The sequence below is a fragment of the Mesoplodon mirus genome (genome assembly GCF_964341445.2).
Source record: "Mesoplodon mirus genome assembly, chromosome: 5".
Taxonomy (NCBI): domain Eukaryota; kingdom Metazoa; phylum Chordata; class Mammalia; order Artiodactyla; family Ziphiidae; genus Mesoplodon; species Mesoplodon mirus.
The window spans coordinates 69960073-69976688 of NC_138980.1; the positions used below are offsets into that span (position 1 = coordinate 69960073).

General features: G+C 39.2%; 1 protein-coding gene and 1 long non-coding RNA gene across 3 annotated transcripts in view; one reads left to right on the plus strand and one right to left on the minus strand.

Moving 5' to 3' along the window:
• The window catches only part of SPOCK1 (SPARC (osteonectin), cwcv and kazal like domains proteoglycan 1), a 528713-nt gene extending 515342 nt beyond the window's left edge, over nucleotides 1–13371 (plus strand). Inside the window, exons 9-11 of one of the 2 annotated variants that reach the window (XM_082623997.1) lie at nucleotides 3131–3193; nucleotides 12047–12184; nucleotides 12641–13371. In XM_082623997.1, coding sequence (XP_082480123.1) covers nucleotides 3131–3193; nucleotides 12047–12184; nucleotides 12641–12831 — 392 coding nt within the window. In that variant the 3' untranslated portion in view covers nucleotides 12832–13371. The remainder of the gene's footprint in view (nucleotides 1–3130; nucleotides 3194–12046; nucleotides 12185–12640) is intronic. The other variant, XM_082623998.1, reaches the window with a different exon arrangement.
• LOC309805795 overlaps nucleotides 4893–16616 on the minus strand; it is a 188882-nt gene continuing 177158 nt past the window's right edge. Inside the window, exon 3 of the long non-coding RNA XR_014294310.1 lies at nucleotides 4893–5250. This is a non-coding gene — a long non-coding RNA (uncharacterized lncRNA). The remainder of the gene's footprint in view (nucleotides 5251–16616) is intronic.

Genomic DNA, 16616 nt, shown 5'->3' on the forward strand with positions numbered 1-16616 from the left:
AGCGAAGCCTCATTGCTAATACTTCACCTGGAGGGGTGATGCCAGGGCCCCGAGAGGGAAGTAACTGCCTTAACCACGAGGCACAGCTGAGCCCCTGGCCACATGCGATGTCTCCAGATAGGCTGCCCTTTCAGCAGTTGTGGGAGGGAGCCAGGACCCACCTATGGAAAAGAATGGCGTCTAGGAGGAGCTGAGCAAAATAACTTGTTGTCGCTCTTTGTTTCTTATTTTGTGTACTTCTCCCATTTTCTTAAGTTAGTTCCTTTATTTTTTTTGATAAAGTTCCTATCACCTCCCTTCCTGACCCAGAACCAACTTTGGGAGTTCTATTTACCCTCACCTTTCTTTATTATTTCCTCTATTTTTAATGTATCTACTTGAGGGTAAAGTTTTCCTCCAAAGCACTCCTTTAGCTGTAGGCCATAGGTATTCATAGTTTGTATTTTTATTATGGTTAATTTGTAGATATTCTACAATTAAGGATCTGGGTACCTCTTTGGCCCAATAAAGCTTTTAAAGAGCACTTTTAAACTCTTCGTGTTGACTGTTTTTGAGATCATTCTTTTCTTTATTGCCAAGTTTTAGAAGTTTTTTCAGAAGTTCTCATGGGAATTAGTCTTTGAATGTTTGAAAATATATAAGTTTCCTTTATACAAAAGCAAAGATGCTAAGTATAAACTTCCTGGAATCATAGTTTGCTCTCTTGATACCTTAACGTTATTCTCCTAGCCCTGGATGTAGTTACTGAAAGAGTGAACCCATATGAATTTTTCTCCCTTTTGGTGGTGATGTAACTATTTTGCCTGGAAGCCAAAAGGATTCTTTACCTTTCACGGATATGAACTTCCTTGGACATGTTTTAGTTTTGCTCAGGCTATATCAATCACTTTTTCCTGAGACATGTTATCCTCTTTTGAGCTCTAGAATTAAAACTTTTTTTGTTCCACGTGTTTAGTCTCTTCTCATCAGTCACATGGACGTTTCACATCAGTTTTGTTGCTTCTGATATAGCCTTCCTATCTTTAATGGCTTAATTTTCCTCTTTATGTCATTTATATCCTTGAGCTTTTGTATCTGTGCATTAAAATACTTGTAGATGGTCTTTTGGGCTTCCCTGGTGGCGCAGTGGTTGAGAGTCCGCCTGCCGATGCAGGGGACATGGGTTCGTGCCCCGATCCCGGAAGATCCCACATGCCGCGGAGCGGCTGGGCCCGCGAGCCATGGCCGCGGAGCCTGTGTGTCCGGAGCCTGTGCTCCGCAACGGGAGAGGCCACAGCAGTGAGAGGCCCGCGTACAGCAAAAAAAAAAAATAATAAAAAAAATAAAATAAAATAAAATAAAATACTTGTAGATGGTCTTTTTTCATTAGAATCTTTGGTAAATATTTTCTTCTCAGCAGCATACATTTTCTGTTACCAATTTTTCATCTGAAGTTTTTTCTTGTTCGTTCCTCTCTTTTTCTTGCAGCATTTTTAGGTCTCAGGCTTGATTCATTTTTACTTATAAGTGGAGTTTTAAAAATTACTATAGGACAGTTTGAGAAAGGGGCCTGACAATTAGAAACTTTCTTCCTAGTAAACTGGCAGAGTGTTTATGATTGTGATGCTCCTTCAGGAGCAGTCTTCTAAATGCCTAAAGATTTTTTCTCTGTATTTCTTCATAGGGAGATGAGCATTTCCATTTGTACCTACCTCATATGGTGACTGTAAAGATTAAATTAATTAGGAGAAAGTTCTAAAACATTAGCTGGTGCATTCTGACAATTCAGTGAATGTTCATTATTTGCTATAGATGCTACTTTTTTTTTTTGCGGTACGCGGGCCTCTCACTGCTGTGGCCTCTCCCGTTGCGGAGCACAGGCTCAGCAGCCATGGCTCACGGGCCCAGCCGCTCCGTGGCACGTGGGATCTTCCCAGACTGGGGCATGAACCCATGTCCCCTGCATCGACAGGCGGACTCTCAACCGCTGCGCCACCAGGGAAGCCCTAGATGCTACTTTTAATCATCAAAGAAAGATGGAGTTTGGTCTCTTTTTTGTTGGTTTCAGGTGGTATCTTTCTCCTGTACTCTGAAATCATCTTAAACCCAGAAGTCAAAAACAAGTACTTGACAGTCAGTTTCTCTCAAGGAATGAGCAGCAAGACCAGGTGGCATTGTGAAATCCGAAGGGTAACAGATGTAAATAGGCACTCAGGTACCTTCTGAAGACCCCACACTTGTACTTACAGAGGTAGGGTAAGTGCTCTGAGAATCCAAATGTCATGGTCTTTGCTGGAGAACCATGAGCAAATAGCAGAGCCACAGCATCTGCAAAGGCCAGTCATAGTAAAATTAAGATTAGTGAGGTTGCCTTTCTTTTTGCTTGGAGTGGAAGTCAAAGGGGTACCACACACTTTCATATGCCCTACTTTAGCCATGTGGCTCCCACTGTATCAGCCCTTCACTTGAGAATGGACAGTTTTGAGCTCGTTTGTAATAACGCATGTTTTATCACTGAAGACTTGGAGGCTGAGAGGGAGAAAGAGGCCCAAAGTACTTACCTAGGAGGTGGCAAAGCCAGGAGTTAAGGTGTCACCCTTCTGTCTCTCTAGATCTCTTCTGTATCTTCATAGTTGTCCCTTGAGACCTGTGTTTTACTTTCCTGGGGTAGTGAGCAATGAGGTTGGAAGTAGCCATTCTAATCGTCTTTCTAGCCTGCAGTAAGACCTGGGGTAGATTAAATATTTGTCCCAGTCTGTGGATTCAACACACGTACCCACTAGTAACCTTTTATCCTGGTTCTCAGCTCATAGAAGTCTTGGCTGATGAGATACTTTATATAAGGAAGTAAATAATGAAATCACTGACTAGACACTTCTGGTATTTGCTTGAATGGTTGGTGGGAAGAAAGATTCCTATACAGTGCAAGTAGCCCCCAAATACTATTTTAAGTACTTAGTGGTATAAAATGTGGTTTTTTTAAAATTAGTGCCACTAATGGCCTGAATTTGTTTTGCTGCATAGTAACAGCAGATGGAGTAATTCCACTCCCAGGTGTGTCATTGTCTCCATTTCATGTCAAGAGTGAAGCCAATCATTAGCAATCATATCCCTTACCATCTGGAAACTGAATTTCATAAATTATTCTTAGGTCTCCCTTGCCAGAATGAAATGAACAGGATTCAGAAGTTGAGCAAGGGGAAAAGCCTGTTGGGTAAGTACCATTTCTTGCCACTCATTTAAACGACTAATTAAACCATCCGTGTCTCTTGTAATATTGAGCAGAGCCATGGTTATTCAATTAGGGACCAGTGTTTTGTGAAAGAATTGCCTCATATTACCCGAGACAGGGCTCTTCCAGGAAGCTGGTACTATGCGGTAGTCCACAGGACATACTCTGAGGATCAGTTAGCTGGCTGAGAAACGCTGCATGCTCCATCAGCGGGAGGAGACGTCAAAGGTCAGCCCATGACCAGTGGGCAGGTCACCAGGCTGAAATTGAGCTAACCCCTCCCTGATCTTGGCTTTTCCTTCTTTCAGGTATGGCCATTAAATGGAGCTCTCAAGAGTTCCTTCCAAGTTAAAATGATAAGATCTATAAATTATAGAATTTCCTACATTCTGCAGATCAAGTTGTCCACTCAAGGAGGACGATGAGCTGAGTCCCTTCTAAATTTATCAGACAGGGTCCAAGGACTTGAGTGCACTTAAACACATTTCTGTTTCATGTGCATGATCACTGGACCCTGTCTCTATGTTTCTCCTCTTACCTTTTGTCCAAACGTTGAGGTGGAAGCAAGTGGGTTGTGCGAGTGTTTTTCCCTGACATGCAAATCTGTGTCCAAGGTAACAAATGCTGGCTGTTGAAGATTCCCTTTAGCTCCATACCCTCCTTTCTGCAGCACACAGACCAGGCCATTGCTGAGACATCAGAGACACCTCATTTGTTTGCCCAAAAAAGAAAGAGCCTGCACTGCTTCCCTTGCTTTTTCAAAAGAGAGCTGACAGCTACAACACGAATTATTCTTGTTAAACATTCAGAAGCAGGTTTACCCCCTAAACAGCCTGCCATTTCAGGCATTTATCTATTTTCTTGAAGGAAACAGGCACATTTTTTGCAGATTGGTCTGTGAACTCTGGCCATTTCTCTTCATCTGATGTTTGTGCCACCTCAAAGTGCATCTTATTTCCTTCCTTCTACTTTTGAAAATTACTTATTTCACTGGCTTGCCTTAGACTTCCCACTTCTGATAACACCCTTTTCAGCTTACCAAGAACTCCGAAGTCGTTGTGATCTGGACCTGAGTGTAGGTTCTTCTCCAGTGTTGAAGACATAAAAGCATCTTTCTGGATCTCTCTTTCATTGGGCTTTCCTCCAGTGTAAGGACTTGTGCTCAATGATCTGATTCTTCCATGTGCGAGGTTATTTTGGGTTTGAGTGATGTGCTTAAGAGAACTAATAGAGAGTGCTATCTTTGGATGCATGGATATCTTCTTACTGCTTCACTGATAATGAGATATTTTTAAAGTATGTGGCCTCATAAAATGTCTCATCTTTTATTTTCCCCAGTTCACAGGAATGAAAGGCCTATCTTTTTCCTACTGTGAATCCCACCTAGTTTTAAAGCTCACTTTACCACATCTGCCCACATAGGGATATTATTCCAGCTGACTCATAAAAATACCATTTATCTGCTTAAAATTATTTTTTGCAGGGGGAAATCTCCTAATATAACACTTGTGTATTCAGGGGCATTCAGATTCCTAGCAAAGACAAGCAATAACAAATTATAGTCAGTTATAATTACTGCCTACTTAGAAAAGAATGGTAATTCTATTACCTTATAGATATAGAGCAGCACCTGCTTCCTACCAACGTGGGGCCTCAAGCCAGTATGTTTTTTGTGGGTTTTTTTGGGTCTATTAACTTCTCTTGTTTTCCAACGGCAGCTTAAGGAGGAGGATCAGCATTTCCTCAGCTTTCTACTTGTTCTCAAAAGAAAGCATCTTTTTTTTTTTTTTTGTCCTTCCTTCTGTTCCCTGAAGACCAGGGGTGCTGTGCACTGGCTGAGCAACTAAGAGTATGGGCACTACTTCTAACTGCAGCACCAGCAGACTTACCTGTCACTTAGGAGGGATTTTTCTGGGGGCAACTTCCTAGCTGTGATCTTTGAGAACATGGTCATCTTGGAATAGCTTGGTGAGCAGTTGCTAGAATCAGCTGGATCTGAGGTTACAGTCTGCCATGCCACTCTTCTTTCCAATTCTGTTCTATGGAATAAAATAAAAGGTCAATTTAAAAACACGGTCACTCTCAAAAAATCACAAATAAAATTAGGCAGTAGAAGCCAGTGGTAAGCAGAAACCTCCATCTTCACATGGCTGATTAATGTTACTACTCAGGTTACACTGAGGAGAATTGTCCCATAGTAGATGAGCACACAATCATCAAACACACATGCCCCTTAAGAAAAATGAAAACTAAAAACTGTCATAAATATTACCTACAGTTGAGTGAGAATCAGATTGGTATCACTGATTTAAGAAGAGAAAATATTATCTTCAGAATGCTCAGAGGAAATCACTTTGAACCTAGAATGTTAAATTTATCTCAGTGATCATCCAAGTGTGATAACAGACATATTCTCAAACCACAGATTCAGTAAGCTTACTAACTGTAGACTTACTAAAGGTTTTAATATGCAGAAGATAAACAATAGCAGAAGGAATTATTGAGATACAATGTGGAAAAGAAATAAGGCATGCTGCTAAATCTAAACAAATATGAACTATAAAAATGTTTTGATATCAAGGTAGAATTAAAATTTCAGACTGTTGGGGTCAGTGATAAAAATGTGTCTGGTTTATTCAGGAATAAAAGAAAATATAGATTAACTAAGAAGAATATGATTCTCAGTGCATATTTTAAGGTAACAGTAAAAACATTGGAAAAAGAATAGATAGATAGTTTTTAAACCTATGGAAGACAACCATAGAATAAAGAAAACTTGATCATTTCAACAGAAAGCAGGAAAGGGGGAAGATAGCAAACACAAAATACAGTGGTAGATATAAAAACACACATATCTGTAATCACCATAAATGTGACTGGACCAAACTCATTTATTATGAGACAGAGACTGAGAAAATCTGACAAGAGCAAATACTTTGTTTTCAATTCTTAAGAGAAAGAGGTATTATTATCTTGCTGAAATGTTACATTTACTATGTTGTTATGTCATCAATTGGTATACCCATAACTTTAAAACAAAATGTAACATTATAACAATTGTAACTATAGATGTAACCAACATAGGAGCACTCAATATATAAGGCAAATACTAACAGACATAAAAGGAGAAATTGACAGTGGCACAATAATAGTGGGGGACTTCACCCCACTTTCATCAATGGACAGATCATCCAGACAGAAAATCAATAAGGAAACACAGGCCTTAAATGATATTTATACAGCATTCCATCCAAAAGCAGCAGAATACACAGTCTTTTCAAGTGCGCATAAAACATTCTCCAGGATTGATCACATCTTGGGTCACAAAGCAAGCCTTAGTAAAGTTAAGAAAACGTTAAGAAAATCGCAGTCAATATCAAGCATTTTTTCTGACCACAGTGCTGTGAGATTAGAAATCAACTATAAGATAAACACTGGAAAAAAGCACAAACATGTGGAGGCTAAACAACCAGTGGATCACTGAAGAAATCAAAAAATACCTAGAGACAAATGACAATGAAAACAGGATGATGCAAAAGCAGTTCTAAGAGGGAAGTTTATAGCAATACAACCTTACCGCAGGAAGCAAGAAAAGTCCCAAATAAACAACCTAACCTTACGCCTGAAGCAACTAGAGAAAGAAGAATGAACAAAACCCAAAGTTAGTAGTAAGGAAATAAATCATAAAGATCAGAGCAGAAATAAATAAAATAGAAATAAAGAAAACAATAGCAAAGATCAATAAAACTAAAAGCTGGTTCTTTGAGAAGATAAACCCTTTGACTCATCAAGAAAAAAGTGGAGAGGATGCAAATCAATAAAATTAGAAATGGAAAAGTTACAACTGACACCACAGAAATACAAAGGATCCTAAGAGACTACTACAAGCAATTATATGCCACTAAAATGGACAACCTAGAAGAAATGGACAAAATCTTAGAATTGAACCTTCCAAGACTGAACCAGGAAGAAATAAAAAATATGAACAGACCAATCACAAGCACTGAAATTGAAAGTGTGATTAAAAAATTCCCAACAGAAGTCCAGGACCAGATGGCTTCACAGGTGAATTCTATCAAACATTTAGAGGAGAGCTAACACCCATCCTTCTCAAACTCTTCCAAAAAATTGCAGAGGAAGGAACACCCCCAAACTCATTCTATGAGGCTACTGTCACCCAGATACCAAAACCAGACAAAGATACCACAAAAAAGAAAATTACAGGCCAATATCACTGATGAATATAGATGCAAAACTCCTCAACAAAATACTAGCAAACTGAATCCAGCAATACATTAAAAGGATCATATGCCATGGTAAAGTGGAATTTATCCCAGGGACACAAGGATTTTTCAATATCCACAAATCATTCAGTGTGATACACCATGCTAACAAAGTGAAGAATAAAAACCATATGATCGTGTCAATCCCAAACTCCCAGTCTATCCCTCCCCGACTCTCCCTGGTAACCCTAAGTTCATTCTCTAATTCTGTGAGTCTGTTTGCTTTCTAAATAAGTTCATTTGTATAGTTTTTTTTTTTTGGATTCTGCATATAAAGCAATATCATATGATACTTGTCTTTCTCTGTCTGACTTCACTTAGTATGATAATCTCAGGTCCATCCATGTTGCTTTTCAATGGCTGAGTAATATTCCGTTGTTTCCATATATCATTTATATGCAGAACTGAAAAAAATGATACAAACGAACTTATTTACAAAACAGAAGCAGACTCACAAACATAGAAAAACTTACGGTTACCAAAGGGGAAATGTGGAGGTGGGGAGGGATAAACTGGGAGTTTGGGATGGACATGTACATACTACTACATTTAAAATAGATAACCAACAAGGGTCTGCTGTGTAGCACAGGGAACACTGCTCAATATTCTGTAATAACATAAATGGGAAAAGAATTTGAAAAGGAATAGATACATGTATATGAATAACTGAATCACTCTGCTGTACACCTGAAACTCACACAACGTTGTATATCAACCATAGTCCAATATAAAATAAAAATTTTAAAAAAAGAACACACACACACACAAAGTAACAGAACTGCAAGGAGTTGTTGTCATATCTATAGCCTAATCAGAGACTCTAATATACCTCTTCCTGAAAATTTACAGTTCAAGTATACAAAGAAGAAATTAACAACATAATTCACTAGCATTTTTATATATGTATTCCTGTACATAGGCATAGAATAGTCTGTTCAAACACACATGACATTTGTCATGGATTACACAAAAGAAAACTAAAACTAAGCATCTCAAAAAAGTATCATAGATGATATTCTCTACAACACAATACAAACAGAAGTAAAAAATGAGGTTACACAACCTTGTATGTCTGGGTTTTTTTTTTAAATAATTAGTCAAAGATGAAATAAAGTAAAACTACAAAACATTTAGACCTGAATGAAAATGAAAGCACTATGTGCCAAAAACAGAGAAGCAACTAAAATGAAACTTAGAGGAACATTCATAGCTTCAAATGCATTTCTGGAAAAAAAAAAACCTAAAATTTCAAATCAAAAAGCTATAAGGACAACACAGTTAAGACTAAAGCAAAAAGAAATCAAATAGACAAAACTTTGACAATGTGAAAGCCTCAAATAGTCTCATGAATTTAAAAATGGGCTGTAACCTCAGATATAGATGAATAGTATAAACTTGTAGTTCTCAAACTTCACAGTTTGAGAACTACAGAAACACTTGGAGAGTTTATTAAAGCATAGTTTGCTGGGCCCCACTCTCAAAGTCTTTAATTCAGTAGGTTTGAGGTGGGCTCAAGAATTTGCTTTTCTAAGCAGTTTGTTTCCCACTGATGATGCAGCTGCTGGTCCTGGGCCCACACTTTGGAAACCATTGCTATAAACCAACTTACAGCAATTACGAAAACCTAGTTGAAAAGGATACTATGAGTATGGGTCATGAAGAAAAAGAAGACCCAACAGGATTAAAAACAAAAACAAAAACACATTAATTTAAAATCAAAATCAAAATACTAATGTCACCTCCTAAAATAGGCACCAGGCTCAAAATATTTTTATGGGTGAATCCATGGAAGAGATCATTCTTATTTTATACAAAACATCTGGAGTACAGAAAAAGAAAAATACCTGAATCACTTTACAAATTAGTTGCTTTGATACAGAAATTGAAGAAACAAAACTATATGCCTCTATCACTCAGTAACATAGATGCAAAAGGATCAGCAAATTGAATCCAATATATCATGACCAAGTAGTATTTATTCCAGGAAAGCAAAGATATATTTTTAAAAATTGTGCCACTCATTAAAAGCATATAAAGGATAAAAAATCCTATGATTCTCTCAAGTATTAATGTTATTGAATCAGGAAGGAATAGAAAATCTGAACAGACTGGTTACTAGTGAGGAGATTGAATCAATAATCAAAAATCTCCCAAGAAAGAAAAGACCAAGAGCAGATAGCTTCACTGGTGAATTTGACCAAATATTTAAAGAAGAATTAACACCAGTCCTTCTCCAACTCTTCCCAAAAAACTTCAGAGGAGGGAACACTCCCAAACTCATTTTATGAAGCCAGCATTACCTTGATACTAAAGCCAGGAAAAACACTACAAGAAAAGAAAACTACAAGCCAATATCCCAGATGAATATAGATGCAAAAATTCTCTAGCAGCACATTAAAGGAAAGGAAGATGTAAAATTTTCTTTGTTTGCAGATGATACGATTTAACCAAGGAGGTGAAAGATCTCTATGCTGAAAACTGCAAGACATTGATGAAAGGAATCCCATATTCATGGATTAGAAGAATTAATATTGTTAAAATGTCTATACTACCCAAAGTCATGTATAGATTCAAAGCAATTTCTATAAAGATCCCAGTAGCATTTTTTTTTACAGAAATAGAAACACAATCCTAAAATTTATATGAAACCACAAAACCCCCAAATAGCCAAAGCAACTCTAAGAAAGAACAAAGAAGAACACTTCCTGATTTCCAGTTGTATTATCAAGCTACAGTCAACAAACAAGGTTGTACTGGCATAAAAATAGACACATAGAGTAACAGAACATAATTGAGAGCCCAGAAATAAACCCATACGTATACAATCAACTAATATATTCAAAAGACAGTCTCTTCAATAAATGGTGCTGGGAAAATTGGACATTCACATGTAAGAGAATGAAACTAGACCCCTATCTTACACCACTCACAAAAATTAACTTGAAATTGATCAAAGACCTAAATGTAAGACTGGAAACAATAAAACTGCTAGGAAAAACACATAGGAAAAATTTCTTGACATGGGCCTTGGCAGTGAGTTTTTGCATATGACACCTAAAACACAAGCAACAAGATCAAAAATATGTGGGACTACATCAAACTTAAAAGCTTCTGTGCAGCAAAACAATCAACAAAACGAAAAGACAACCTATGGAATGAGAAGAAATATTTGCAAACCATATATCAGATAAGGGGTTAATATCAATATATATAAAGAACTCATACAACTCAATAGCAAAAACAAACAAAAAATTCCACAAATAATTCAATTTGACAAATGGACAAAGGAACTGAATAGACATTTTTTCCAAAGAAGATATTCAAATTGTCAACAGGTACATGAAAAGGTGCTCAGCCTCACTAATCATCAGGGAAATGCAAATCAAAACCACAATAAGATACCAGGTCTGTTAGAACGGCTGTCATGAAAAAGACAAGGGATAACAAATGTTGGCAAGGATGTGGAAAAAGGAGAACCCTTGTGCACTGTTGCTGGGATTATAAATTGGTGCAGCCCTATGGAAAACAGTATGGAGGTTCCTCAAAAAATTAAAGATAGAACTACCATATGATCCAGAAATTCTACTTCTGGGAATATATCTGAAGGAAATGAATATACTACATCAAAGAAATATCTGCACACCCATATTCATGGCAGCATCATTTACATTAGCCAAGATGTGGAAACAACCTAAGTGTTCATCAACAGATGAATGGCTAAAGAAGTTCATATATGTTTATATGTATGTATGTATATACACACACACACACACATATATGAACAGAACATCATTCAGCCCGAAGAAAGAAGGAAATCCTGCCAATTGTGATAACATGGATGGACTTTGAGGGCATTATCCTAAGTGAAGTAAGTCAGACAGAGAAAGAAAATACTGTATGATCACTTGTATGTGTAATCTAAAAACAAACTTTGAGACTGGTGGTAAACACAGGCAGAGTATGGACAGTGGGAAAATTGGATTAAGGTGGTCCAAAGGTACAAACTTCCAGTTATAAGAGAAATAAGTACTGGGATGTAACATACAACGTGATATCTATAGTTAACACTGCTGTAGGGAAGATATGAAAGTTGCTAAGAGTAAATCCTGAGAGTTCTTCTCACAAGGAAACAACCTTTTTTTTTCTATATGAGATGATGGATGTAAACTAAATTTCCTGTGGTAATCATTTCACAATATATGTCAAATCATTGTGCTATACACCTTAAACTTATCCAGTGCTGTGTGTCTATTATATGTCAATTACATTTCAATAAAACTGGAAAAACTTCTGAAATAAAAAGTTATTAATAAGAGTAGAACCACAGGGAAAAAGAGAACTCATCCAAGAAGGAGTCCTATCTAACCTTGAGCAAGTCCTAGGTAGGGCCCTGTAATTTTGATTAGGTAATAACCAAGCATGCCATTCTTTCTTGCTGGCTTTGCAGTAAATACCCTGTCTGATGTGTGAGCCCTCTTGTCTATTTTTGAGGGCATTAACTCTGAGTATCTGTGCACTTCTCTGATTCAAGTTGGACCTTTCATTCTCCCAGGAGCGTTCATACCTCGGTGTAATGAGGAGGGCTATTACAAAGCCACACAGTGCCACGGCAGCACAGGGCAGTGCTGGTGTGTGGATAAATACGGGAACGAGCTAGCTGGCTCCAGGAAACAGGGTGCTGTGAGCTGTGGTGAGTAAGGCCTGCTGCATCAGCCCCCAATGACCTCTGGTGACTTACAGGTACTCACTGTATGAGGATCTGGGCAGAAGAACTTGTAGAGGTCGTTATGGTCTACAGTGAGTGAGCTTACAATGGAGATAAAGTAACCCTGAAATCACATGAGATAATGCATAGCTAGTTTTCCGAGTGCCAGGAGCTCACTATTGCCAATGAACTGGACAACAGTTTTTGACAGTCAGAAACGGTTGCAGGCAAAGAGTGACTCAGATAAACCTCCCCAAAAGGTAGAAACGTCTCAAGAATTCTGGGGCTCATATTAGAATAAAGCTTGTGGTCCATGCCAGGTAGACAGGGATGCTCTCATGTTCAGAAGGTAAATTGCATGATTTTGCCCTACAGTTAAGGAAGTCGTGAGGCATAAGCAGAAACTAACCTCAGATCTTTTCTTCCTTCTTAATGTTTCAGAAGAGGAGCAGGAAACTTCAGGGGATTTTGGCAGTGGCGGCTCTGTGGTCCTGCTGGATGACCTAGAGGATGAATGGGAGCTGGGACCAAAGGACAAAGGGGGGAAGGTGCGGGTGCACGCCCGGGCAGTGACGGAGGATGATGAGGACGAGGACGACGAGAAAGAGGACGAGGTCGGGTACATATGGTAGTCCCCACAAGGAGGAGGACACGAGGTTCGCACAACACTGCAAGTCACTTCCTGTTCCTGCATTTGTATCTAAGATGCCACGGCACATGGCCTCTTCTCCATTGTTGCCCTCTCTACCCAACCTAAGGTTTGGAAGACAACTCCTTGTTCCCAGAGCATTCCGATTTTGCATACAGAGTGTGGGAAAAAGGGTGTTGTGTTTTATATCTTAGACAGGGGAAGGCTGGCTGAATTAGAGCCTCCTTCCCTCCCGTGAGTTTTTTGCAACAAGCATGTGATTTATGTGGGATTCTGACAGTGCAGGGAGCCCCTACCCTCAAACGTCAAAGACCCTTTGCGATCACCGACACTGGTGGTTAGTACAGCATGGTTCCCAGCTTTACCGTGTCTAAGTGATTTTCTTGTGTCCTGTCGATGTTGTGGAAAACACACTGCACTGTACCTTGTTCCCACTGCCCCCCAACACCCCTGGTGTCTATTATTACAAGTTATTTTTTCACATTACTCGATCTGGCTTCTTACAAACAACAGCCTTAATTCAGTCAAGAGTCCCTTTGGGGAACTGATCTCCTTTATTAGAAAAGGTGTCTGGACGCTTCTCTCTGTATGTACATAAACATGTAAGTACGTACAGAAGAGACTATACACACCTCTCAGAAAAAAAGGGTTTGGGTATCTATTAAAAACTCATTTGAAAAACAATTACACATTTGTCAGCTTGTCCAGACCTGGATCATCATTTCTGGAATAGGAAATGTGTATCAAAGTCCTTTTTTGCACTAACAGTTGGCACTTGTAGCCTGAAGACTGAGGAGGCTGCTTCTGTCTGCGGCAGCAGAGTTATTGGAAGCCTCTTTGATTTGGATAAGCCTCTGTCTGCCTAAATTGCTTTCCTCGCAGAAGCCATGTGACTCCCACGTGGGCAGCTTCACCAGCCATCTCTCTCATTTCAGCTCAAGCCCCCCTGGGGCTTGCAGCAGTCCTGTCTGCAGCAGACCCCTCCCTTCCTACCTACTCAAGGGCTTTTTCTAAGGCATGTACACATACCCTCTGCTCTCTGAGAAGACAGTCCCTCGCTGTTCCTTAGCAGAAGAAAATTCAGGATTCTTAATGTTTCAGTTTTGCCACTCTCTATCCACATATCGTGATGAGGCTATAAAAGCTCTACAGATTTTTGATCGCTCATCATTTCTAAAGAATCTCAGATGGAGGCCTAGAAAGAACTCCATGACAGCACATGGGAAGCTAGGGCTAGATTTTTAAGAGCTAGTCCTGCCCTCATCCCCTCCCTGACACAAGTGTCAAGGTACTAATGAAGAAAGCCCTTTACCATTGCATTTCTTTTCCCTAAGTTAACTCATGATTAGAGTCTATCTCCAAATTTGGTAGGGTCATCATCTCCATAGTCTTTAGGATTTCTTCCCCTATCAAGCTGGCCCCCATACAAGTACCAAAGAGTAGTCTTCAAAGTGGCCCCATTTAGCTCAGTACAGGGCCTTAAGCTCCTGCCCCACCTGGTTTCCACCCACATGGATGCCCTCATCAGCCAGCCAGCAAGGCTCTCTTGCCCACATTTGTTTTTCTTCCCTTCCTGAACTCCAGCTAGTCCACAAGGAGACCACATAAACTCAGGCGAAAAATATACTCAGCCAAACCATGATTACAGCAGCAGCTGACCAGTCCTTGCTCCAAACTGACCATTTGTTTATACTTTACCAGCCCACCTCAAACTAGTATTTTCCAATCCCTGCATTGGCCAGACCCAGTGGCATTATCCCTGGACTTGGCTCAGATGGGACATGAACTTACTTGATACGGCAAACTCATTTGGCCTGATAGAATGAGTACAGCCAGGACCCTAGGTATCGGGTGACCATAGGAAAGCTCTGCATTGGGATCTCAACTCCTTCACCTCTGTTTCAGTTTTTGTTTTTGTTTTTGTCTCACTTGAACAAAACTCTGAGATGATAATTTAGAAAACAGGTGCTTAATTGCAGCTAAATTACAATCGAATGTATAAAAGAATCGAGACATACTAAAAAAATCTCAGTTTAGACCATCAAAGAAAACCATGGTTACTATCTCCTGTGAGCTTGGAAAAATGCCTAAGAGAACAAATTAAAATCGACAAATTGATTTCACTTAGAGAAAGTTCTAGGAACAGAATGAACCACATTGATTTTAATTTGCCTAATTATCTTATGACAAGTGTCAAATTAAGATGACACTTAAAGATCCTTAGCATTAACTTAATGATGGAGAAGAGTGCTCACTAGTCAATTCCCAGGAAGGTAATGAGATGCTCATTTTCAGAGACATTCCAAGAAGATATTTTGATTCATTAAAATATTAAATAAAAAGCCCTCCGAAGACTGGAACCCCAAATCAATGGAGCAACATTAACGCCACTTTTCATGCCTCACTTTGGCAAGACAGCATTAGATATTTTTTAAAGGTACTTTGCATAAGTAGTAAAGATGTGATATTTTAGTTACCTCATCCTTAGAAGAAGAATTTTTGCTTTCCTCTTTTTTGGCAGGAGCCCTTTAGCTAGTGATGGAGTATACATAAAAATCTTGATTAAAAAAAAATAGTACTGTGATAATCATTCCCTTGTTGGAGACAGATATGGAGTTGAAACTTCACTGGCTCATTTTTGGAACCTCCGTAGTAAATAGTTTTATTCTTATTCCATAAATGGTTCTTTTATTTGATACCATTTCCTTGGCATCTAAGGTAAGCCCCAGAATTTTCTTCCACAGTGGTTAGCTGTCTACCATATTACTGTCTTTTTGTTTCCGTGAACATTCTAGGCATGGGAATACCTTCATACTGAATTCGAGGTATTATATCAGGTCCTCCTCCTTTATTCCCATTTTCCCATGCCCAGCAGTGAATGACAGCGTGTCTGTCCAGGTCTGCCTTTCTCCTCTTCATGGGATGCCATCTACAGTTTTGTTTAGTTTTTACCTTGACCACACTGTACAGTAACATCCAAGAGCCCTTTCTACAGTGGGTGGTTTTGGTCTTTTTATACCTTTTTCTCAAAGTCACTGATGTTTGTCTCTGCTCAATGTGTAGCATTGTAATGAGAGCCCTCCAAATCCTGAGTGTCAGTTTGTTGTCCCTATTGTAGATGAAATAGCAAAGTAGAAAAACCTAGTAAATTCTGAATGCTTTCCCACATAGACTTATCTGGAATGTGAATACGACTCTTTGGTTAATAGTAAATGCTTAACTGTAGTCCTGAGTAGGTGCATTTCTGTCTGTCTCAATAAATTTTAATTTGTCTGCAACATCTGAGTGTTTGTGTTTTGTTACCTTGCACGTGCACTCGCCAGGCCATGTCCACACATGACCTCTGGAGAACAGTATGGGCAGGTCAAGGGGATCACCAATGCAGGGCCCTCTGTGAGGCCAACCTGCTGGTGCTCCAGCCTGTCCTGACCCCTCTCAGCACACCCTGGCACATCCATGCTCTGTGCCCCCTTAGCCTAGAACCTTCTCACCTGACCCCTCTTTCTGCTGCTTTCTCCTCTCTCAAGCCACAACTTTCTTAGTCCTTATCCATCAGATTTCACTGTTGTCATCCTGTCTGCAACCTTCAGCTTTTTCAATTCTTCTTCTTCCTTCCCTCCCCAGTCAGTTATTCTCCAATTCTCTTGGGAAAACAAAAAACAAAAAAAACTCCTTTACAGGGACTCTGAGATGTCCTCAGTTTATGGCTGAACACACCAGATGCTTGTCAAACATCAGAAAACACCCAAATTGGAACAGGAATTATTT